We start from the raw sequence: 26,621 nt of genomic DNA on the forward strand, positions 1-26,621 counted from the left end.
CAGGAAACTAATTTAAATCTCAACTACAGTAACCCATTCAGTTGAATGGTTTTCAAATTTTATAGCCTTCACATTTGTTTGTTTTATTTGACACTTAAATTGTTTTTTACTAGTTCTTAGTTGATTGTGGTTTTCTGGCATTATTTGTCTATATTGTCTTTTTCACTGGATGTGTGATTAGGAATGGATCTTGTTCTCGGGTCTCAATAAGATCCCTAACTCAACAAGTCTATTTGATTAAATAAAGTTTATGATGAAAGCTGGAAACATGTGCCTGTGCAAATATGATCTCAAGGAGTGATGCTGAACAACATGCATGCTGTGTATCCAATAACCCCCCCCCCCCCTCTGAGGCAATGCAAGACGTTTACTTTGTGTATCTTGGTTGGATTCACAAAGCAAATACACTGACGCCACCAGATCCCACAATGAGTCATTCATTGCCTGTCTAGCGTTTTATTATAGATGTGTGTTCATTTATAGCCTCCAGATCTAATAGCCCCTTCATTATATTTGCTCCTCCACCCAGGAATGTAATAAAAGAGTTGTCATGCTGAACGTGTCCATTTGGTTCGTAGACTGAGCTGCTCCTCCTCTGTTTGCATGGCAAGCAAATTAGACCAAAGCAGTTAGAGGGTGTTTCTCAATGTCGAGGACGCTTCCTTGGTAGGACATGTTCCTCCGAGTCAGGTCCTTCAGAAGCGAGGCAAGAATCCTTCCTAGCCTCGGAAAACGAAGAATGGTGGAACAGGCTAACAGGTGTGCGTCATATGCACACCTGCACACCTGCACCCGCCAAAGATTTGGAAATTGGTCCATGCGCAAAGCATTGTGGGGATTTTAAGACTGCAGAGGATACACATGTGCAGCCTCGAAATTTCCCGCAACGAAGGACGCCGGCCTCGGTAGAATTCCAAGCATCCTGGACATTGGAACAGTCCTTCGGCGGGACTCGATGACGTAGCATCCTTGAATTAGTGGCTCTGGAGGAGCCTTCCTCGACATTGAGAAACACCCAGAGAGACTCATCTTACACAAACAGAAGTCAGGCGTTACGGAAAAGGTACATTCTAAAGATTAAAAAACACTTTATATACAGTATTTTACAGCAGCAGACTTTTAACCCCCATTTTTCAAATGAACCTCTAAATCGACCAGTAACTATATAAGAAATAAAATATTCTATCAGTTTTCTAACCTGTTTATGTAGAGCAGATGATAATCATCTATTGGTGAATTCATTCAAAGGCATTTCTTCACGTTTCATGCAAAACTCAATGTCTAAATCCCAAATGATGTTTAGTTAATTTCTCTAACTCTGAGCAGTAGTGCGGCACCTGAATCTGTGCAGCTTCACACAGCATTGGTAAAAAACTCTTCCCAAATATAGCAACGCCCCCCCTCCCCTCACAGTGCAAAGTGTTGGCTTGATTCCAGCTATGAAAAGTTGACATTGTGTGTAATCCAGGGCTGCTGTTAGTCCTGATAATGAGGCGAGTCTCTAATAAATTCCACTCAGGACTCACAATAAGCGGTTTGGGAGCTGGTGCTCATTTGTAAACCAGTTGTTGCGCTCCCACTGCAGCGGAGCCGGCTTTTGGCCCAGAGAATTTGTTCAAATCGGGCACCCAATACTGGCTCGCCTGGCACCTAGAACCGCAAGCCGCATATTCATATCATTGTAGTAGTTTGTTGACTCTAAATATAGTTATTCATTAGTCAGAATGGCTTTGGTGGCTAGGCTAACATCATCCATGTAATACAAGAAACATCTCGTAGTCTGCCATTGTTGTTATTGTGATGGATATTCATGCTAGTCAGACCAACTAGAAACCAAACCAATTCTAATAAAGAACTGATCTAATTTCAGTGGAAAAGTGTTATCAGATTTGGGAGGGGGTGTGTAAGCTGGCAAACAAAGAACAGTGTTTCAGATTGCTGCTTTGGAAATACGCCAAGTACAAGAGGTAATATCAGCTCAATGAACTTCAAGTATTAACTAAAAGTACTCCTCCAGTAAAATGTGCCCTGTCAGTTATTAATGATTGTATAATACTTGATTGATACTTGTATGTGTAAGCAGCATTTTACTGTTGAGTTGGTTTACAATATATTCAGTAGTTCAGTTCCACACCATGGTAGTTGTGTCATTTCAAAGGGTCAACTGATGCTTTCATACAAGAATCTACTGTTATAATCCCTGAGCTAAACACAACTGGGGGGACAAACAGGGAAAAGTCATGAATGTTTATTCACAGTAGCACATGCATGCTTACACAGACATTTGTAAAAAGCACCAAACTAGGCAGTATCAGAGCCTCAGAATGCTAACACCATGCTTTTCTTACTGTACTGCAGCACATACAAGTTTTTTTTAGAAAGCTGACATTTTCCATATTACAATAAAAACACCCAATTGAGTACCTACGTAATTACTCACCTCGCAGAGTCAGACTTGTAAAATGAAATATCCGTAGCTTCAAAAGAGTCCTCTGTGCAGTAATGTCGTTAGCTGATGTCATCTTTCCAGGTGTACGCTCCACCGGCAGCTCTGGTTTCTAGGCAGTGTTTTATGAAAGATTAGGTCACCGTATACCTCATACTCCATCCTTATGAATGTGCAATATTGTTAGCTCTGGTGATTTATTACCTGCAAGAGAGAAGTCACACACTCTCAGGCGCCTGATCTGGTCCCACAGAGCGTATAAAAACTCAATTTCTACTTCATTATTATAGTCTTTTTTTGTCAAGTCTGTCATATCGTTGTTGTCTGATGACCACCACCATTAAAACTTGCCTAGCATATAGTTCTTCTTGACCTTTTGTCGTCCACCATCATCAGGTACATTTTTCATTGGACAAGTACTTGGGTTCTGAGCATTTTCCTTCTTTGGAAGTGTTTCCTTGTATGATGTGAGGGTCTAAGGACAGAGGGTGTCGTATTGTCATACTGATATTCTGTACAAACTGTGAAGTCCACTGAGACAAATGTAACATTTGTGATATTGGGCTATATAAATAAACATTGATTGATTGATTGATTGATTGATTGCTCTTGTTGAAAATAGCCTGACACATGTACAGAATCAGTAAAGACATTAATACATTTTAAACAGGAATCCACAGTCGGTCTTCGGACATGTCTTCTCTTGGACCAGTCGTTTTTTTCAGCAATTTTGACTGACTTTTCATTATGAATGGTGGTGAACTTGTTGCTCAGTCAAACATGAATTAAGTTGCAAATACGTTGGTTGAAAGCTCCATCATTTGGCATGTGCTACACGAAGAGTGTTGAAGCATTTGGCTGCATCACACTCTGGTCTATTGAAGCTGCATCAATGGATACTGAAGCCAATAATTGGTTACATTATTCCTTCGTTGATTCACTTATGTTCTAGAGCAGGGGTTCCCAACCTTTATTGTGCCAAGGACCGGTAGATACATTAAAAAAAAATCGCGGACCGGTTGTCAATTTTAACTGATTTTAATATTTACTCACCACCAGCAGGTAGCAACAGAGTCTAATTGTATGTAACAGCCTGAACAAATACTAGAACAATATGCATCCAAAACATATTAACAAAGTTTAAAAAAGAACCGGTGTTGTTTTTTGGTTTTTCGGAAAACCAAAAAACCGACGTTATTCAGTTTTTAAACCAAAACGGGAAAACAGATAAATCAACGTTGTGGTTTTGTTTGTATGATTTACGGATACTCCAGTGAATGCTGGGAAAACGAGGAGAAGGCGCATTATGAACGAGATGTCCGGTCGCCAGGGTGTGTGTGTGTGTGTGTGTGTGTGTGTGTGTGTGTGTGTGTGTGTGTGTGTGTGTGTGTGTGTGTGTGTGTGTGTGTGTGTGTTTGTGTGTGTGTGTCACTGGCATTTGTTTTCAGAAGATATTATGATAGTGTCGTTCGTTCCGGTGCACTCCCGACAGCATTTAGCACTACATCGAGATTAAGATTAAACTAATTTATTTTGGGAACAGCCGCATATATGCCGGTGTCGGACACAAACACACCGAACACACAGAGCTGAGCTGAGCAGAGCACATACACACACACACACACATCATGCGCCTTGGTGACTGACTGGACATCTCCTTCATAAAACTAATAAAAGGGGGAGTAATCGGGCAGTTCGATGTGTGTAGAGATGTGTGTGTGGTAACACGTAGCAGCCTGCAGTCACTCTTAAACTGTTCTGATTAAGTTAAACACAGCGAAGGCGGTGCGTAAAAAGGCACAGCTCTTTAACGAGTATACGTCCCGCTGCCTCCTGATGCTTCAGCCATTTCATGAAGTGAAGGAGGGTTTCCTTCTATAAAACAGCTGCGGGCAGCAGATACCGTGAGAGTCCCGGACATTAATTCATAGATCAAGGCAGACTGGTTTACTCTCCTGTTTTGCCAATCCGGTGCTTAAACAAATAGCTCTACACCCCTGGCCGACATGTCCTTAAAATGAAGTCCGAGTTTGAAATATATCTCAAATAATGTATGCACCACCATTTCCCCACATAAACATAACAGTCTGCAATCAAACGGTTGTCTCCTGTGCGCTCCTCTTCCTACTTGGCGCACCGGTAACATTCTCGTGCGCACAAGAGCCGCCGAATCCCTCGGAACATCATAAAAGCCATTTTCAACGGTTTTCTGGTGAAAGATTAACTAGCTACTGGATGAAATAATATGACTGGTGGCATAGGTGCGAAAATTAAACACTTTTTGAAAAAAATATTATGATAAAATATTTTTATATATTTATAATTCTGCAAATATTACGATAAACTCACAGCTATTTCGCGGCCCGGCAGTAACACCTCCGCGGCCCGGTACCGGTCCGCGGACCGGGGGTTGGGAACCCCTGTTCTAGAGAACATGCTCTTCATTTAATCTCGGCTCATCTCCCTTCAGTCTCTCTCTCACCTCCCTCCTTCCTCCCTTCCTCCCCCCCTCCCCAACCTCCCTGTGTCTGCTCCGACAAAGATCCATGCAATAAAGACTCTGCGACGCCTTTTGAATACCAACTAAACTCCAGCATTGTCTGAGATCAGGGGGGGGGAATTCTCTGCATTTGGGGCGTTCCCCTCCTCATCCCACTGCTCTACAGCTAAGAGGCCAATTGGACCGCAACCCTAAACCCCCCATGATGAAGAGCAATAACTCCCCTCCTTTATCTGTGTGTTCCACTGTGTTGCCCACCATGCTCAGTGGAGGAAGAAGGGATCAATATGAGTACGGCAGCCACAGCTCAATAGTGTGTGTGTGTGTGTGTGTGTGTGTGTGTGTGTGTGTGTGTGTGTGTGTGTGTGTGTGTGTGTGTGTGTGTGTGTGTGTGTGTGTGTGTGTGTGTGTGTGTGTGTGTGTGTGTGTGTGTGTGTGTGTGTGTGTGTGTGTGTGTGTGTGTGTGTGTGTGTGTGTGTGTGTGTGTGTGTGTGTGTGTGTGTGTGTGTGTGTGGCCCCAGTGAGACATACTGGACATAAAGATGAATAACAGCTGACTTTGCTACCATGGTAACCCCTCCAGAGGTCCTCCCACCCTCCCTGGTGGGAGGAGGAAGTCAACAGTAAACATGCTGCAGTGCCCTCCCTACCCTGGAGATGTTATTAATATAGTAACTCAGGATCAATACATTTGTACTAATCCTTTCATATTTATGCGACTTTATTGTCCTCGTAAGAAAATTAGTTTTGGATTCCGTCCTGCAGTTCCACAAAAGATACAAATCATAAATAGTGCATAGTAAAAGACAACAGCATACTGTATTCACACATGACTTACACTACATGTACACAGTTTGACATACACAGACAACATAGTGACACTACTGCACAAACCCCATGGCCACCCTTTAAACTATATATCACATGTGTTTGTTGAGAGGTTTCATGGACGTAGGAGGAATGAGTGTTTGTGACGGTTTAGCCTGACTTGATTACTTGAATCAAAGTGACTTTGTGACTCGTCATGCCGACAGGTGGTGACTGTGGTGCTGATTTTGGCTTTATCTTTATGAGGCTCTCCATTAGCACTAGCATGAACATTAGCTATTCTTCCTGGGGTCCACACACTCACACACTTATTTAACTATTTTAGCCACGTAAACAGAACAAACATAAACAAAGACAAACAGCTTAACAGTCATTAAGTTAGGAAGTGAAAACAAAAAATGGTCATCCTTTAAACCAACATTCAAATAATAATAAAAAATCAACTGTTCATACACAAGTCGTTCATGTTTATGTCCAAAATAAAGATGTGTTTTTAAAGAGGCCCTATTCTAGGGCTTTTCCCTTTCCTGTTTTTCTGCATGTAAATGCTCTCCAAAGGCTAAAGATTGCAAGAATAACCATTCCCATAATATCATTGGTGAGCGTGTCACTGTCACATTTCTGACAAACGATACTAAAGCATAGAGCAGGGATCACCAACTACATTTGTCCAAGGGCCAAAATTATTCCTAGAGACACTTTTGGGGGCCAGCGATTTTTATACATAGCCCTGAATTTTAAAGTTGTTGACCGGAGGGGGGGGGGGGAGTGGAGCACGCTCATGTACTGCCAAGTCGCCGGAGCCTCGTAGCGGGGCTACTGCGGAGCGCATAAAGCAGACTCTTCACGCTAACGAAGGATCACTTCTTCTTCAGGGCAGGGAAGGCTACGCAGTACGCAGGCTACTGTCCCGCAGCTGCTGCCTCTCTGTTGGACTCCGGTACTGCACATTACTCACGAGACGTTGTAACAAAAAAATGAATGGGGGGCGAACGCACTAACCACTCCGCCGGCGCCACAGCGCGTGCCGGATGAGAATGTCTGGCGTGCCAGATTTGGCCCGCGGGCCGCCAGTTGATGGTCACTGGCATAGAGTGTCTCTGTCTGACAGTAAACCAGCTTAGATTGCCATGCATGTCTATCACACTTATTCTGTGTGCTGTAATGCACATCCTGCCGCTTTATTTGAAACTTCTTGTAATTGTTTTTTATCCTTATAGCACCAAATAACAAAACTGTAATCAAGCTGAGACAGACCTAATGCATTTAAAACATGTCTAATGACATCTGGGGCCATAACTTTTACAATCCCTTTTACAGCTGACACACCCCTAGCTAAATGCTAACATCAACTTGCTGACATGCAGGGTGATGCTAATAGGGTATACTACCGTTAGCCTTTTAGTTTCGCATATTAGCATGCTTATGTTTAGCTAATTGGCATTATCTCAAAGTTCACAGCAAAAGGATTTAATAACATACGTTTGTGTTATTCACATCATTTATTGGTTTAATTGGTCAATGGCAAAAACAAAACAATTGTTCTAGGAGAGTTTAAACTGTAAATTGACTTTTTTCCCTCATACATTTGAATTTGACAACACTTCCTGTTTTAGTGCATGCTTGCACCTCATCTTGGCTACAGGCTCTGTTATGTGGAACGTTTGGAGAATACTGCGGCTTTAGTGTGTCTTTAAATACAATCATTATAAGCTCAAATAGGTCATGTCATATTTCTTTAGATGTCCTGAAAATCAACGTGTGTGTGTGTGTGTGTGTGTGTGTGTGTGTGTGTGTGTGTGTGTGTGTGTGTGTGTGTGTGTGTGTGTGTGTGTGTGTGTGTGTGTGTGTGTGTGTGTGTGTGTGTGTGTGTGTGTGTGTGTGTGTGTGTGTGTGTGTGTGTGTGTGTGTGTGTGTGTGTGTGTGTGTGTGTTTCTTGCATTTAGTCATATCTGACTTCTTCCTCAGACTCTGATGTGACTGTGGCTTCCTAAAGACTGAAATATGTCTCTCTTTGTATTGCAGTTGAGAGGGAGCTGGTTCAGAAGAGGACCTTCACCCGATGGATGAACCTGCATCTGGAGAAGGTTTGTGTATATCTTTGTTGAATGGTGTCTGCAGAAACACACAAAGAGCAGACATGGTAATCCTGTTATTACTGCACGGCTCACTGAGTGTTATTTACCAGCTGGGTGGAACCAGAGAGCTGTTTATGGCCCCCACGCTCTCTGTGTGTGCTTCACACTGCGGCTGAGGGGGGGGTGCTGTACATCAACTACAGTCTCTCTGTCTCTGTGAATTATACATGTGTTTGTGTGGAGCTGCCTGTGTGCAGCATTAAACTTTCATTAGGCTGTAAAGAGTTCATCTGAGAGAATGTGGCCGTGTTACAGGTCTAGCTAGACCAAGGTGGTCCTCTACTCTGTAGAAACGTGTCCCCTTCCTCTCTGTCCTCTGGCTGTGAGAGTTGTTTCCTCTCACAATGAGCCTCTCTTCTCAACTCACACTCTGGCCCTGCTTCAAATGTCTGACCCACTATTAACAATGAACAATCCCCCCCCCCCCCCCCCCCTCCCCCACTACTGTCAGACAAGTGCTTTAGTTAGTAATGACTTGTTGTGATAACAGGAATGACTGTTGGCTCAGTCTGACTGATTTTACAAAGAAGATGAATGATAGATCACTGTTTACCTCAAATGTCACAGTGTAAACATGTGCCACCAGTATATGCTATTACTGAGTGAGAGACATACATATGTTCTCCTATGTTTAAATCTAAAGTTTTCCTGTCATGTATTGTGTTCCAAGTGTCATATTGAATGCCTCTTTGTTGGTTTTACAGTTTTTGGGTTGCATTTTTTGATAAAGTGTAAATGGGGATAAAACTTTGAACAGACAGTATCCTCCACCTGTCAGATTATCAATGTTTATATTGTTTATACATCCTATATTCTCACTCAGGCTGCACTGTCATGTACGATGAATTATAATATAATTAAAAATGATCAAAATAGAATCCGATTCATTTATTGATGATCTACTTATCACATTACTGTCTTCCTATTTTCTTTCCCTCTCAGTGTGACCCCCCCATCGAGGTCAACGACCTGTTCAGGGACATTCAGGATGGACACATCCTCATGGCCCTGCTGGAGGAGATCTCCGGCTGCAAGCTGGTCTCACTTGTTTTAACGTGTTTAACGGCACAGTGTGTAATACTCATAATGATGTATGGAAAATCTGATAAACAGATTTAAACGTTTTTTCCTACGACATAAAATACGTCAGTAAATACCCCACTGGTGAATTTGAAAACGGCTTAGCGAGGGTGATGGGCAGTGATTTTTCAGTGATTTTTACTTCTGGTAAATCATAGTGGTGTTATACTATTCAGTAATATGTTGTCTCTTTCTCAATGATCCTCCAGCTTCACGGGTTCAAGAGGTCCTCACATCGTATTTTCAGACTCAACAACATCGCCAAGGTCCTGTCCTTCCTGGAGGAGAGGAACGTGAGTACCACAAGAAGAAGCATGAACACATGTCTGCATCATGCCTTGTGATTGGCCGTCACTACATATTTACGTGTGTCCGCAGGTGAAGCTGGTCAGTATCGACGCAGCGGATGTTGCTGATGGAAACTCCTCCATCATCTTGGGACTCATCTGGAACATCATCCTCTTCTTCCAGGTAATCTCATTTTCTAAACCTTGTCCTCCTCTTATCTGTCCTCTGAGTTTCCATTTCCCCTCCTTTCCCTTGCCTCTCTTTTTCAGTTAGAATTAGGCCAACAGGAAGAAGAATAAAGTGTCTACTTCACAGCCTTTGCACTTTCCATTCACAATAGCCCTTCAAAGTGCAGCTCTGTGGGTAGTTTATGTAATCACTCTGCACTTCAATGCCTTGGACCGGCACCATGAGGAAAAGATTACCTCTGCAGTTCAAACAGACTGTCAGCTCATTCTGGAGCAGAACAACTGTATGAGGCTCCATACACGCCTGAGCGGGATGTATGGCAATAACGTACAAGATACACTGATCTCTTCAATGAATTACAGAGGTAAATAGACTGTAAAGAGACAGCATTTCTCCAGTCATTGAGACCCCTACATCACGTTCACATATACAAGTCAGGATTCACACGCTTTCATACAGAGGCAGAGGCTACCATAGGCTACATACAGTAACACAGTGGTTCTCAACTGGTTAGGCCTCGGGACCCACTTTTTACTTGGTCAATACATCGCAACCCAACATTTTGAAGCACTCAAATCTATTCAACAAAAAATCGTGCTGTAATATATACGCTTTTCAGAATACAATATTAATAAAAGTGAAGTACAGTGCATATATCCCTTATATCCCTTCACAGAACTAAAGTATGCTTTTAAACAAGGTTTAATGAGATGATGGAATCAAAGCTGAACTATATAAAAAGGCACACATGCTGAAAACCCAACCCCAGCAGGGGGCCTGGGGGATTCTCCCCCAGGAGATTTTTAGAAATACTAACATAAACTACGCATTCTGGTACACTTTGAGAAGAAAATAAATAAATCTATTACTACCCGACATATTAATAATATTTTATGCCATTGTTTGTTTTTCACTTAGTTCTGACAGCTTGCTGAGAGAAGAGTAAAGAGGAGATTCTGTGTGACTTACTTTAAATTGTGGGTAAGGGTAGATAGCTCCCATTGTTCTGTGACCTGTCAATCATCAAACCGGGGGTCATATTTCATTATGTGTTCATTTTTATCTGAAGTTGTACCCATGGATGTATAAAGAATAGTTCTACCTCAGTTATTCTCCGTGGGGACTTCCGGCAACAATCTTGATTCTGATTGGCCAGAAGACTCGAAAAAACATCAGCAAAGATGTTTTATTGAGAAGATGATCAGTACGTGACAGAAGTTTTCAAAACCATTTATGGTCTCCGGTACTTCCAGTCCAACGCCTACTGCATGCACAGCGTTAGAAAATCGGTCCTTCAAAATAAAAGTTTGCATTTTTTCCCAAAAAAAAAAAAAAAAATTCCAATTTTTTTTTTCAATTTTTTTTTCTTCACTCACACATCCGCGACCCACTTGAAACGGGTCCGCGACCCACTTTTGGGTCGCGACCCCACCAGTTGAGAACCACTGCAGTAGCATTCTACAGGTAACTTGACATTCCACATTTGTAATTCAACGTATAAAATGTGTGAGAATTGTAGTTTTGTAACCTAACATTCTACAATTGTATTTTAGATGAAAGCCCCACCCATTTTCTGGTGAAAATCAATAATCGTCACCATACTAAGAAAAGGCTGCTGTGTCATGTATTGCACGTCAAACAACAAAAAGATCTAAAGTTTTACTTCGAACAAAGGACGATAAAAGAAAATATCTGTGGCTTCGAGCCTCCATAGAGAGGACGGAGATGTACGTCTGGGAAACACTTCCTCACAGCTAAATGATGGTGCTAATAAGGTTAACATCACTCATCAAAGAAGACATTTGTGATGTTAAAAGTCAAAGTAGTGACTGTAGTCGCGGCATTAGAGTATAAAATACTGACAAGCCAAGGAAGTTTCAGTTTTAGCTGCTGCCTGCCACTCGTCCACCATTAGACTGAGAGGACATCGATCCTCTATAGCTTCTAATGTAACTATATATCAACGCAGGTCATCGATCTCCAATGACATTTTGTAATTGTTTGCCTGACTGAACATCATCATTTTGCTACTCCTTACATTTTTTTACAGTATTCTTAATTTTTCCTCAAACCCCAGAATCTGTATTTACCACCAGTCTAATGTTTTTGTCTGCTCAGAAAAACTGAGTAACATTACCTTTCTAAATTAGAACCAACCCAAAAGTAACAACTACTGTTAGAGTAAAAGTCTTTTAGTCTTTATCACAAGTAATTGCTTGCTTTGTCCATTAACAGCAAGAAATGAGACCATGTTGAACTTGCCAATGAAATCATAGCTGGACCTTAGAAGTTCTTCATTACACTGGGAACAGTAGCTAGAGAGAAATAGTCCCACTAGCTTTCATTTGCAGTGCTTTCAATAGCTTGTCAATAGCTCAGAAGTTTCCCTCAAATCTCTCTTCACAGTTCTGTTTCATTTCCTCCGACAGTTTAATCAAATTTAAATCACACATTTGCACACCACTTAGTTCAATAAAAAGTAACTGAAGAAGAAAAAGAAAGCTCTCTATGCTAATTCGTTAGCAAGATAAATATTGTTGCAAACAGTTTATGAGCTACTATATCTTCCTTTATGTTTTGATCTCTCCATCCCCTTAAAGATTAGTGTTGTCAACATGCCTCCTTAAGGCGATTGAAATGGTTGCCGTTGTGGTGTGTCCAGGCCTGAAGACGGATAAATATCATTCAATACTTTGCATAACTCTTTTACAGCTACATGATCACTGAGAATTAGAAAATAAACCTTGGATTTTGATACCAATTTCAAAATGTTTCAGGTCCTCCCTCTTGTCTTTACAACCTGCTGCACATCAACTGAGACAAATCATTGTTTTGTGTACTATCTTCATTTGTATTAGCTAGCCAAGTTATTGCTTTCTAACTGCTGTAATATATGTACATACATAATACAATATTGTTAACTGTTGATAAAACTTCTTACATATTCAATTCTATATATATTTTACAGGAGCTACATATGTTTTGGTATTCAATTGATGCTTACAGTTGGATGGCAATGCCAGGCCAACACTGTTTGAATATAAAGTTTGACCCATGCCTTCACTGTGGTCGTGAGTGGTCATATGACTTTCATTTGGCTGATTGCATAACTATGTTCCTGTATCTCATGTTTTCGTGTTTCAATGTTCAAGTCTGACATCAACACGTTATTTTCTCAGACTTTAGAAAGCTCCCTGAGACATTACATGACTGTTTTCCCAGGCTGAGTAAACTGATAAAACTAACACCAGAATCAGCACGGAACAGATCCTCTGTGTTTTAAGAGCTTAGATTCCTGTGTAACTCTGTTGGTCATCTGTCCAAAGGATTACATGTGCCATGCATGGTAACTGTAATAAATCCAGATTCTACTTCAAACCTAAGATTGTTTTTGTCAGTCTTGGCTAATCCCACCCTTTCAGTAGACAATTGTGTAAAACACAGTGTCAGCATGAAACACTTGAGTATCCAATTCAGCCAAATCTCTGCAGCAGATTATTAACCCAACAGCTGAATTGAATGATAAAACAGCTTGACTAATGGGGAATATACTCCAACTCTGTCTCCTCCCAGATTAAGGAGCTCACGGGGAACATCAGGAGCCAGTTCCCCTCCTCCTCCAGCCTGTCGTCCATCCCCACCAACTCTGACTCCGACACGTCCTGCAGCGCTCCGTCAGGCGAGAGGCAGGCGGCGGCGGCGGCCATGCGCGAACACAGCAATGCCATCAAAAAACTGCTGCAGTGGGTCCAGAAGCGAACACGCAAGTGAGTGTGGCCTTCCATTTAAAAAATAAATGTGTGAAATAAATCTTTGAAGAGTGGAAGAAGTATAACAATGTTTACAAAATGGTGCAAGAATGAGTCTTAAACATGGAGATAAGTTAAGATTTTCAACACTCAAAGTCATTGATCTTTGGTTAATGCCTTAAATAAGGTCTGTAAATAATTATCTGGTGAAGGTAGCTTCTACACTACAGTATGCAGGGCTCAACGCTAACTTTTTAAAGTGGTTGCCAGGCTGGCAACCAGGCATCTGCTTTTGGTTGAAAATTGAAAATATGGTTGCCATTTTTAGTCATCTTATATTTTAAATAATGAAGATACTATACAGTTATACATCAACTTAATAATGAAAATGTGACACAAAAGAATGTTCAAATGCTTTACAATAAGTAATTAACACAATTATTTGAAACTTAAGTGGTAGGAAACTTGTCCACCCTCAATCGCTGGTATACAAAACACCAGTAGTGCAGCTGTTGTTCTGTTCTTCACAGATCACTAGTTTCTTGGTCATCCGTTGTCTCACTTTCAAATGTGGGTTTCCTTGACCTTTGTGCTGACCCCCACCATAGAGCCGTGGGCCCTTCAGCATTGAAGTCTTGGATTGGCCAGACTAATACATTTCTAATGTTAAATAAATGAAAACCATTCACAGTTAAGAATTAGATATTAATTATTAACTTATTTTGAAGGAACTTTTACCGGAAGTGAATGCACAACGGAGCAGAATGTACATAATATATATTTCGCCTGCCAAGACTTTATAAATGTCCTCTTTGCTTTTCGTTCGGGTTCATCTTGCGCTTTATCAGTTGAATCACTTTGAACATTCGTTTGAGATGTTGACGGGTTGGCCGAACCTTTTACCCCACAGTCAAACAACTTAATTTGCTTCGCCATTTTTTGTAAAACAAACACACCGCGCACGCGAGTAAACGTGCATCGCTTTCTGGCTCCGTAATCACACCAATGCACGTGCAACTTAAGTATCAGGTTCCGACTGGTCACAACAAATAATTAACATTTATCTCTTTTGGGGTGCACATTTAGCTGTTTGCTGTCCTTATTTCTTTATGTTAAAAACTGGTTGCCACTGATGGCAACCAAAGGCCAAGAAGTGGTTGCCTTTTTTTCTGAATGGTTGCCAATGGCAACCTGGCAACCGTTACTGTCGAACCCTGGTATGTCATAAAAGCGGTGGTTGCTAACAAGTGACTAAATGAGACTACTGAATGTCATCATGCCGAACATTAGCCTCCTTTAGCTTAGCAGTGGTGGTGCGCATCCAAGTGGCCGTGATGTAGTTATTTTATAGCCTAACGTTAGCTTTTTACTCCTAGCGTTAGCCTTTACGTTTCAACAATTATAAAAGTGCTGATGATCTGTGAAGATTATCCAGGCCCGCCCCTTCCCACACGCAGATCACGCAGACTGCGTGGGGCCTCATCTTGCGGAGGGAGCCTCATCTGATGCGCCAATACGGCGCACTTCAGCTTATGAGCAAATGCTGCGCAATTAAGCGCGCCACAGTTTCGCCGCTGCGAGGCTCCGGCGCAGTTCACGCGCGTGCTCTACTAGCACCCCCCCCCCATCCATTGTTATACATTGTATAACAATGGATTTCAAGTAGGAGGGGCATCAATGATTTACTTGCTCCATTAGTGTGTTATTTCATTGTCTCTCTCATAGTTAGTTTTGTTGTCTCTCTGGACTGACCCTGTCCTCTGAATGTGTGTGTTTTGTCTCAGGTACGGTGTGGCTGTGCATGACTTTGGGAAGAGCTGGAAAAGTGGTCTGGCCTTCCTGGCTGTCATTAAGTCCATTGACCCCAGCCTGGTGGACATGAGGAAGGCCCATCTGAGGACCACCAAGGAAAATCTGGAGGACAGCTTCAGGATAGCCCACTACAGCCTGGGTATCCACCGCCTTCTGGAACCTGAGGGTAACAAAGAAAAACCTAACCCTGCATGAAAATAATGTTCAATGCACAAAAGTGTAGGTTTTCTCACGCCAGGGTAACCTGTTCAATAACGCTGTAGGCTAGACCTCTTCAACAGGTTTCTCACAATAACATAATTAGCCTAAAGCGGAAACAGACAACTTTTCACCCTCTCCCGAGCGTTTCCAAATGTGCTATTGTTGGCACAGCTGTCTCAAAGAGAACTAGATCATTCTCAGTTTTTCTCAGAGCTTAGCAAAAACCAGCAACTCAGGACAGACTGCATAATGTTTCCCACGTTTAGTTCCTAGGTAACTGGGGATAGCTACAAAGCCATTATATTTCTCAAACAACGTTTTATCATAAGATCAGTCTAGCCCTGTAAGTCATGAGTGATAGGAGGGAACCTTATTTACATGGGAGTCTATTTTTGAAATGCCAACGTGGTAATGTTCTTTGTCTGCCCATGCCCAGATTTGACTATCAATGCACCAGATGAACAATCCATCATGACATATGTGTCTCAGTTCCTGGAGCACTTCCCTGGCATAGAGGAGGTAGGAATCCCTTTTTTTTTTTTATAATATATGTCTGACAAAACATTAGCGTCTCAATGAGAGCACAGATAAATTCTGCCAACTTGTTTGTTTCCATCTCAGCCGGAGGAGCGCTGCCAGCCGATTGAACGAAGCGTCTCCATGGGCCGAATCAACTTCCGTGACAGTGACACCAACCACATAAGGAATAGTGCGTACCGAAGCAGAGTGAAGGAGAGGTCCTACATGTTCCAGAAGGTCTCTGCCCAAGCCCCACCCAAAATCTTAATTTCCTCTGTGTCAGAGGACAGGAGCGCCATGTCACCCCCCTTCAGACCGCCTACAGCTCGCTCGTGGTCGGTTGAAGACATCTTAGCAGATTCCCCCCACACGGAAGACATCTCAAGCAGTGTGGTTGAAGATCCCAATGAATCCACCAGTGAGGTCAACACAACTTGTAACTCCCCACAACTGCCTTACAGTCACTCTCCCACAGGCTCATCAGTGCCCGAGTCCATAAACACAGAGTCAGTTATTGGCGACTCTGCAATCGGCTCGCCAGACTCCTGGATGGAGAGCGAGTTCGGGGTGATGCCAGAGAGGTTTTGTGAAAGCCAAAGCGAGAGTTCTTTGTGTGACAGTGGAACGGCCTGGGATGTGTACCGTGCCACCCCTGTGGAGATCACTAATCTAGATGAAGGATTTGTCCCTTCCATGGAGGATAGAGCATCTCATGAGCAGTCGAATACTGAGTCCTACATCGATGAAGGGATTTACTCACTGAGCTCGTTGGAGAGCACCAATGAGAGAATTCATGGGCATTCTGAGAAAAAGCAAGATGAAGTTGTCAAAGTGAAAGAGGCAAACCTTGAGAATAACAACCAGGAAATGGTACTAGAACAGGAACCTGATCAAAGCATGGATGATATTACGAAAGAAGTAGACTCTAGGGACATGGATACAAGTCAGAGCAGAGAGCAAGAACCTTCTTTTGGACTGTGTGAGGCAGAAGAACGGATTCATTCTGGTGTTGAACATCTCCTAGAAACTGATCAATCTAATCAGTCACAACTCAAGCAAACCCTTGAGAGCGCTCATGGAGACCCGGAATACTTAGAGAAAGCTGTGGACGTTAATGGGAATGCCAATGACCATGAAGAACAAATTAAGGATGCAACTGCAAGTCAGAATGAGAGAAATAACTCTGAGGAGATTGAAGGGGAAACTGAATGTCAGAAAAAAGATAGTCCAGAGGAGACAAGAGGAGAGCCAACCGAGGAGGCTGTTGTTTATAAGGAAAGGGATGTAGGAAAACAAGAAGAAAGTGGAGTTCTAAGAGAGTACCCAGGTCCTCAAGAAAGCTTAAGCTCAGAGACTTTAGCAAACACACATCCATCCAACACAGATGGAGTTTCAAAAACAAGTCTTGAGCCAAGCAGAGGCATAAATATTCCATTGATATCTATTTCCAGTGAGCCAGAAGAGCAGGATGAAGAGGGGACATGTGTGCCAGAAAGTAGCGATCGTGCTGGGGAAGATGAGGAACATCAAGCAGAGGGAACTGACGGAGAGGTCAACAGCCCTGAAAATCCTCCTGAATTGGGTTGTGATTCCAATGACAATGTTGACAAAGACTCTGTTGAAAGTCCTTCCTGTCTGGTATCAGAAAATGTTGAACCAACAGAATCAGAACAAAAAAGGGTCATAGAAAGTTTGGATGAACATGACATCAGCGGATCATCAAATTCAGTCATATGTGACAATCAAACAGCCACAACACAGCAAAACACTTTAGATACGGGTAGTGTTTCCACAAACATGGACCTATTTTATACAGACTTTGATCAAAATTCCCATGCAGAGGATTTAATCTGTGACTCTATCGAACCCATGGATCTGTTCTACCCAGACAAAGAGGAGCCCATGTTTACAGAGCTGCCGGATGTTGAAATGCAGAGTTGGCCTTCAGTTTTGAGTGTATCTGCTCTCCAGCCAGCACCAGCTTCAGAGACTGATCCTGACCAGCTACTGGACCTGCTGGGTGAAGACTACAGGGAGAGAATGGATTCCATACTAGAGGATGATGAGGTAAATTCAGTCGTACAATCAGACTATTCCAGTCTCAAATGAGCTTGCACTTTTAAACAATTAAGTATCAAGTATTTCAGTTTATTTTCAGTGGAGTTTTTGTCCATTTCCATGTTTTAATGGTTGGCAATGTTGGTAGGTCAGTCGACAGATATACGGATATTCTTGGTCCTCAGAAAAAAAAAGTTTTGTGCCACCATCAAGTTGACATGTTTTGTTTTAATTGAATCTCTCAACAACTTTTGGTTGATTGCCATTCATTTGGTACAAAATGATGTTCCCTTGTGGGTGAATTAAAATCACTTTGTCAATCCCCTACTCAGCATTTACATTTTTAGATAGATGTTTCCCTTGCCATTCTATCTGATAGGGAGGATACACTTATTAAAGATGAACACATTACTTACATTTATTTAAAGTATTGAAATAACCCTTTCGCACCACCTGAAGGACTGTGTGTAACAATTACATAAACTCTCTTAAAATGTATATGGAATAAGAGGTGTTATCATTTTTGTAATATTTTATATTCAACATTATTTTTCATTCGAGGGTTGAAGCGTCTCAATCCTTACTAGTATTTGGCAGCACAGTTCAAAGGATACTGCTTTTTGGAAGGAAATTGTTTCCAAAAATGGTATAAAAAGAACATTTGCAAAATACTGAAAATGCATATTCCGAGTTCTTAAAGCAAATGAGGACCTATTCAAAAAGCTTATGTTACAATAACATCTTAAACTTCAAATGGATAGGATTAATATTGACATAAAAGAGAGTAGACTTCCTGTTAGCTTTGCTGTTTCTTTTCCAGTGTAAAATAAGCGCTCCCTTATAAAAACTCAAGCCCCAGTCTGTGTGTGTCTAATGGTCCAACTGCTCAAACAGGAACATGAAGCAATGTGAACATTCACACCTCCACAATATCTCACTCATGACCAGATGACCTGCTGAAAGCTTGAGGCCAGTCACTGTGATGTTCCCATGCTAATGCTCATAGCTTTGGACAGCTTGTCCTTGAAAGCATTTTGGTTGTTACAAACAGTTGTCTCCATGAACATTCACAACAACAGTGTGAAGAGAGAGAAGTTGAAATCCCTCCTACTTTCATGCCTCAAAAATCATGACCATGGGGGTTGTCTGGGTTTAGAGGATCGGAAAGTCAGATGTTTACAGTACTGAGGCCTAAATGGTTGTTAGTAATGCAATGTTAGTACTATGCATTTGCTATTGTTGTAGCTTTATTCGCAGTAGGTCTACTACTTAGTTCTTACAATGATGCAAGAGGAAATATTAAGGGGCCATCAGAAGCACAGGAGTTCATCATCTGGGCAGCATGAATGTGATCATGTCAATCTCTAGAGTGGTGCAGTGATCACGTATTTGTGGTGGCTAAACTAGAAGCTAGCATCACAAGGGCTCCCTCGACAAAAAGCAATAGGATTGTGTCATTGGGTTTCTAAATTTTGCAGAAAGAAAGATCTCTGACAAAATACGTTTGGACCATAGACTGTATATATAAATGGACGTAGTGTCCGTGACGTCACCCATAGGATTCTGCAGAATTGCCAAGAAGCCTAAAGTAGACGGTGTCGGCCACTAACGGCTCGACAGTGACGTCAGAGTCTAACTCCCGCCTGCTCCAAATAAGGGCAAAGAGGCGGAGGCGGGACCTGCTGCCACCGAGCTGGAAGTTCCAGAGCTAGCTGAGGCTACCAAGCTAAGCTAACATGCTCAGCAGTGCTGCTCTGTGATGCTAGCCGGCTAACCTACGTCTGTTGCTCCCGGTCTGCACATTTTACGTTGCTTAAGGTAAGTTAACATGAAACTATTCAGCAAAACTTTCAATCATATTCTAAGGTATTGAGTTTTGGGATAATACTTTGCATACAAATCTTAAAATGCCTTCAGGTTTCTAAAATATATATTTTGTGATAAATTCAACAGTGGATCCAGCAAAGATTGAAATATGTGCATGATTTTAGTTATTGATTTTTTGCTGTTACTTAATTATACTTTTAATAAATTCAAGTCAAGCTTAGTTACATGTGATGGTAGCTAGTTAGTGCTCTTACCTGTGTGCCTCCTCCACAACCAGACTGTATTAAAACTCTTAAGTACCAGTTCTATCTACTTTAAACAATTAAAAAGACAAAATCAACTAAATGTATTGAAATAACAATCTTCAATGTAGGTGCCTCTTCTTCTTTTAAATTAAACTTTCAGACGTGAGATATTGAAATACAGTAATAGTATTGTTTATTTTTTTTAAACTGAGCCACTCCTTACAGTTAACTTCATATTTCTTATTGTCTAAAGCATTTATTACACACATGTTCCCCTCTCATATTCACAGTGTGGATCAATTGAGACAGCGTGGTGTCCAGAGAGCTGCAGAGACTTTGGGAGAAACCTCAGCGTGACGGATGTCCTGTGGGTTTGGCTGGAGAGGACTGAGGTGGAGCGGCCTTTCTCTGGGAGGAGGAGCAGGCCTGATGAAGAAACCACCAAACTACATCTGTGAGCCCAGACTGGGCACAGCTGTCACAAACAAATGATGGTCCTGTTTGAATACACACTATTCAGTATGCAGATCTTTGTGTTCACAATAAAAGTGTATTTTCTTAGTGAATGTCTTGTATTGGTCTTTAATCTCATATCAGCTTTTCATTTTCTTCTTTGCCCCTCGGAGAAAACGGTGAGGCAATTGTGTCCTTCAGGTATGTCCTTTCCTAACAGAAATGACAAGAAACATAAAACATATGACATTATTGCAGAGTAAGTGTGTTATTTATGAAAGAGGTGCGTTAGAAGGCTGTAGAAATAAATACAAAATTATTTGAATGTGTTTTTTAAATTCATCACTTTGTACTACAAAGATAATCAGATTATGAATGAACAGTCTGCAGTTAATCAACATTAAAATATATGTTATTATTAAAATAATATTCAACTGTTATCAGAACTTAGTGCAACTGTAGTGTCATGCTGTCCGGTTGTCTCACTGCAAGAACCACTTTTACCATGTTTTTACAGACAATATGTAGAGACAAATGGTAGTAATTTTCACAAAGTAAAATAATAATTGCCTTAACGGGGTGTCCGCGGGGTCTTAAAAAGTATTAAAAGTTGATAAATCAATTTAGCGAAAATGAAGGCTATTAAAAAGTATTAAACGGCATTTTCCAAGGTATTAAATGTTGTAGCTTGTTTTTAATAAGTATATAAATCGTCCAAAGAGGTTGTATTCTACAGTGTGCCTGAATGTAATCATTGCGTATGTGTGTAGTGTGATTCTGTGTAGTTTATTTATGGCATCCCGTTGGATTTGACGTCATCTGAACAGGACATCGCACGCTCACTGCTTGATGGCGCGCGAAGGTCCGTTTACGCTGGTTGTTAAACAACATCGTTACGGGGAAATGCAAGTTTGCGTCCAAATGGTTGGAAGATAAGGAGGAAGGACAATCAATACTGTATATAATAAATGTGAGGTAAAGTGTGTCGCCAATGTAACCGGTTAAAACTCAAAGTGGCGATGAGGTCTTACAATGTATGGAAAGGGTCTTAAAAAAGGTCTTAAAAGGTATTACATTTGACTTCAGGATTCCTGCTTAAATACATTGACATGTGAAAGCTGACAACAAAATGATGTTGCATGTTGCTTGGTCAAATCTAAATGTAACTGTTTGCAAGGAAGGAACAGTCAACTTCCCTGATGTCAGTATTTAGTCATGTTTAATGGCATGTATATCAGTGTATTATAGTTGTTACTTTATCTATTTAAACCAGAACGTTTCTCGATTCTTTGTAAAGTATGAAAGGGGTCTTTGTACCTTTGAGTCCATGCTGAAGTTCACTGATGATAGGAATAGGTCTGTCTCTCGTGGTCAGCATCCTCTGGTCTGTCTGCATCACCTGGAAACTTTAAACAAACAGATAGTAAAGTAACATGTGTTGGTCACAGACTTTTTTTTTACATGCAAACGTCATGTCCTAATCTTTTTGATTATCCTTAAAAAAAAGTGCTGGATATCACAGCCCTTACTGTATCTTATCAGTTGGATTGTGTATTATTGTATAGTTGGGGTCCTTTTTATTTTACTGTTACTTTGGAATAGTTGTTCATGAGACAGTCAAATTAAATATGTCCTATGCCATATTCACATTCATTTGTAACACACACGTAAGGGTAAAAGACAAACATCTTTAACAAATGTAATGCAATGAATAAGCTTAATTGTCACAGAAGCACACATAACGTCATATCTAATATTTAAAGGGCCCATGTCATGGCCATTTCTACTGATCATAATTCCATTGTTGAGGTATACTAAAATCGATTTATACTGTGCAATTTTCCAAACTCACATTGGTTTTCTCATACGGCATCTCTGTAAAGTATGTGTATTCACTCTCTGTCCTAAACGGCTTGTTGGAGCTCCGGTTGGTCAGCTTGGCCACTCTGTTCTGATTAGTCAACCACCAGAGAGGCTCCGCCCATGTCTAACACAGTGTTTTTTTCGGCTCTGAGCGGGACATCAACAATGATATGTTATAGGAGCAAATAATTCAGGGAAGAAAGGCTACTAAGTATTTCCATCCAACTTTATTTTTAGAAATGTACAAAATGAACATGTGTAAATATACATATATACACTGTATATCATCCATTCCTCCCCTTATAGGCGTTTTCGGCATCTTGCCTATCGCAGCTTTGTAAGCTGGTGCTGGGGCTTTTTAGGACGAGGCATCAGAGTGGTCATCCCTTCATGTGTTGTCCGTCGGATACGCCAGGAGTTTCCTGATCTGGCTGGACGAAATCAAATGCAAATCACAAAATATTAGAGAAACTTAGTTGTTTTAGGTTTGTTAGCTTGCCAGCTAGATTAAGATTGTTTCGTGAAATGCTGGCAGAGGGTGTGGCCTCTGGGTATTCACACGTCACAGTACCCAGGAAGTAAACAATGGAAAATGAGAAATCTCCAACGAGGCGTTTTGGGGCAGCATAGACTGTGTTAGAGTTGTACTCGCTACAGGGTGTACTTTGAGGGATTTTGACTCTGCAGACCGTTTACATGCAGAAAAAGCTTCATAACACACAAGGGGACGGGTAATAACCGGAAAAGCATGACATGGGCCCTTTAAACAAATAATTTCCTTGTCCCTAAAGCATTGACTACGCTATCGTCCTTAAATGCAGGCATTAAGTTACATGTTCACGTTCTGCTGCCACAATAAGTTGGTTTCTCCAGTATAATAATAATAATTCTCTAATAATAAAATGCTTAGTAAGTATTGGCAATAATATTAATAAAAACAACAAGGTTTGGGTTCGTTCGTTCGTTTAATATGATGAACGTTAACCAGTAAGCTTCAATAATCAACTCCAGCTCAACAAACCATATTGTAATATCTACGTTAACGTTATTTCTGGAACCATCTGGAAATGTGAGATTCATATTTTTAAGATACACAGATCTTATAGTGAGGTTAATCTCATATACAGTACGCTGGTTTTCAACACTATAGCTATTTTAAATCAACAATATCAATGCATACAGTTACCTAACTAACAAACTAACTAATGTACGAGGATTACCTTATTTTACCAACCTCACACAGAAGCCGTTTGTTCTACAGTATAATCCTTCTTAATGTTTTACACTTCTCTAATATGTTTTAACTTGTATGCTACGGATAGCATCGCTAGCACAGATGTAGCTTAGCTGAATAAAAAGACCAGTAAGAAATAAAGTGCTTGAATTTCACTTACCGAAGAAACTGCATTCAGGGACGGTCTGTTTTAACCCCAGAGCCATAAGATAAGTCCGATATTTAAATGAAGAATACTCCACCAGGCACCAACACAGAAAACACATCAACGAGTTCAAGTTGTGTTCCCCGCATCGATTGGACATTTTCAACTGAAGGTGGCCCTACTAGAGGCTCATAGTTATGGAGGACGGAACATGACTTAAGTATAAATAAATAAATAAATGTGTAAATAAATGTATGAAGAAATACAGGAATAAATAAATAAATACGTAAATAAATAAATAAATACAGGAATAAATAAATAAATGACGAAATAAATACAGAAATAAATAAATGTTGAAATAAATACACAAATAAATAAATAAAAGAATAAATAAATAAATAAATGCATAAATAAATATGGAAATAAATACACCAATGTATAAATAAATAAAACAGAACACACGTTATTATATATCTTTCATATATTTCTACATTTACTCGACATACATTTATTTATTTATTTATGTGTCCGTATGCCAATGAGGTGGGCGGTCCTAACCTCAGTCTGAAGCAGGATTGGTTACAGGAGTGTGTGATCATTTCTGGCAGAGGGCTATACTAACGCCTGGCTAACCGCGCTGATTCGAATGCAGGAGCTTTACTGTTTAGCCCTTATCTTTATACATCCATGGTTTATCCACAGTTGTAAGGATTATTTATGGGTATTGGTTTAAGAGCCATTGGAGATCATTAGCGGACCATTTAGAGAACGGAGAACCAAAAGACTATGTCCTCTCTATGTCCAGTTTCGTGTGGAACAATGTATAGAGGACTTGGCTCAGCTCGACATGGATGTGGATGTTAACCCAGCTGTGTTTGAGAGTCTTCAAGAGGTTGCCCGCCAACTTGAAATCCTCTCGGAAACAGAGGAGGGGACCCTTGGGCGTCCATCTTACATGTTGCCCCCAAACGTTATTGAAGCACATCTTCGTTGGGGGCACACCGCTGGGGACATCGCGAACGGGTGTGCGAAAGACCAATTATTAAAGAAGCCATTATTAGCGAGTTACCGTGGGTGTACACTGTACACAGAATGAACAGAGTGACTTGCCACGAATCTCTTGCTTCTGCCTGGCTCCAACAATTGGCGAATCCTGCTTCAGACTGAGGTTAGGACCGCCCACCTCATTAGCATACGGACACATAAATAAATAAATGTATGTCGCGTAAATGTAGAAATATATGAAAGATATATAATAACGTGTGTTCTGTTTTATTTTCGACTTTTATTTATTTATTTATACATTGGTGTATTTATTTCCATATTTATTTATGCATTTATTTATTTATTTATTATTTTATTTATTTATTTGTGTATTTATTTTAACATTTATTTATTCCTGTATTTATTTATTTATTTACGTATTTATTTATTTATTTACGTATTTATTTATTTATTCCTGTATGTCTTCATACATTTATTTACACATTTATTTATATATTTATACTTAAAGGAGACCTATCATGCAAAATGCACTTTTGTACGTCTTTTATACATGAATATGTGTCCCCGGTGTTCCAGGGAACTCACCAAGTGTCAGAAAACACAACCCTCTCTATTTTCCTCCATACCCAAATCTCTAAAAAAGGGGCTGCAACGGATCTGATAAAAATTGATCCAGATTTGAACACTGTCCTGACGTCAGGACGGTGGCGCTACGGCTATTGGGCCAACTCTCCACCTATCAGGGGAATGTGGGGTTGGGCCACGGCCGGCCATTGCCGCTCGAAAGCGCTGGAGACGCTGTAGTACATATGCCAGGCCTGTATGTGGCGCTGTAGTCTGCCACAAAAGCAGCGAAGAAGACTTCCCGCGCATGGTTACCATGGTTACCCTTCTGTTTATTCTCCGCTGTGGCTTTTTTTCTCCCTCCCCGAGGCAAGCGTTTGCTCCTCCTGCTGCTTTAATTCAATGCAATCCCTCCCGTCGAGGCAAGCACTGTAATTCTCTCCGGTTAGTCCACCAGCAGATGACAAACACCCACCTCTCCGCCTCTTCGAACGAGGGGACCGTGCAGCAGAGTTTCAGTTAGGTTTTCTTTCGCCGGTCAAGATGTCCGTTAAAGTTTAAATCTTCCGGACAAAATTAGAAAAGTGCCGGTCAAAGGTCTTCTTTGTTATTTATTGAGCTTTAAAACAAATGAATAACGACTCTATAGGCCTATAATAATATAATAAAACACGGAGGACGGAGATCTCTTTTTCTCCCCCTCTTCTGACTTGATCAGAGCGGCTCCCCTCTCCTGCAGGGGGGCGTGGTCAGCTGCAGCTCACAGAATCAGCCCCCTGCAAAAACAGGGCTGGAGAACAGCAAATAGAGCGAAATGAGGCATGGCTAAAATGCATGATCTGTTTGGTATTTTGAAAACAGAAACGTATAAATATACCTTATATAGGTATGGCCCTACAATATATCATTTAAATATTGCATGATAGGTCCACTTTAAGTCATGTTCCGTCCTCCATACATAGTGGCCAAAATGGAAAGGGTTTATCATGTACACTACAGAGTGAAAAGATGCAATATGCGGAATAAAATAATTTCATGAACCTCAACACCTGAAGATGGTGCTAGAGAAATGGTCCCCTAAAGAGTTTTCAAAGTGTGGGAAGGTGAGCCTCCCCTCAGAGAACATGAGAACAGCCGCGCCCCCCCTCCCAATTATTATTGCTATTTTTATTATTATTGTTGTTGTTGCTATAATGCAATGAGCACGCCATTTGAAATTACTCCGACTGTTTCTCTCTTCTTGTCTCGTCTCTGTGTGTGTGTTTGAATCTATCGTGCTGACGTGCTGACTCACTGACTGCACCGATTTGATTTGAGTAGCGTCACCTCCTTAAAACATTAAACAATAACTTTTTTAAACCTTTTTATCTTTATGTTTTTAACATTTTTAACATTTTCAACATCGTGGATAAATCCTTATATGCTCCCGGCAACACACTGAACGTCGGGACCGCGCATAATCCTAACCTCTGCACCG

General features: G+C 41.0%; 1 protein-coding gene across 1 annotated transcript in view; it reads left to right on the plus strand.

Moving 5' to 3' along the window:
• Positions 1 to 26,621, plus strand: part of clmn (calmin) — a 71,427-nt gene that overhangs the window by 28,881 nt on the left and 15,925 nt on the right. Inside the window, exons 2-9 of the mRNA XM_034135282.1 lie at positions 7,800 to 7,861; positions 8,855 to 8,950; positions 9,202 to 9,285; positions 9,371 to 9,463; positions 13,043 to 13,236; positions 15,003 to 15,196; positions 15,668 to 15,750; positions 15,853 to 17,817. Of these exons, the coding sequence (XP_033991173.1) occupies positions 7,800 to 7,861; positions 8,855 to 8,950; positions 9,202 to 9,285; positions 9,371 to 9,463; positions 13,043 to 13,236; positions 15,003 to 15,196; positions 15,668 to 15,750; positions 15,853 to 17,817 (2,771 nt within the window). The remainder of the gene's footprint in view (positions 1 to 7,799; positions 7,862 to 8,854; positions 8,951 to 9,201; positions 9,286 to 9,370; positions 9,464 to 13,042; positions 13,237 to 15,002; positions 15,197 to 15,667; positions 15,751 to 15,852; positions 17,818 to 26,621) is intronic.

This window comes from Trematomus bernacchii, unplaced genomic scaffold (assembly GCF_902827165.1).
Source record: "Trematomus bernacchii unplaced genomic scaffold, fTreBer1.1, whole genome shotgun sequence".
NCBI lineage: Eukaryota > Metazoa > Chordata > Actinopteri > Perciformes > Nototheniidae > Trematomus > Trematomus bernacchii.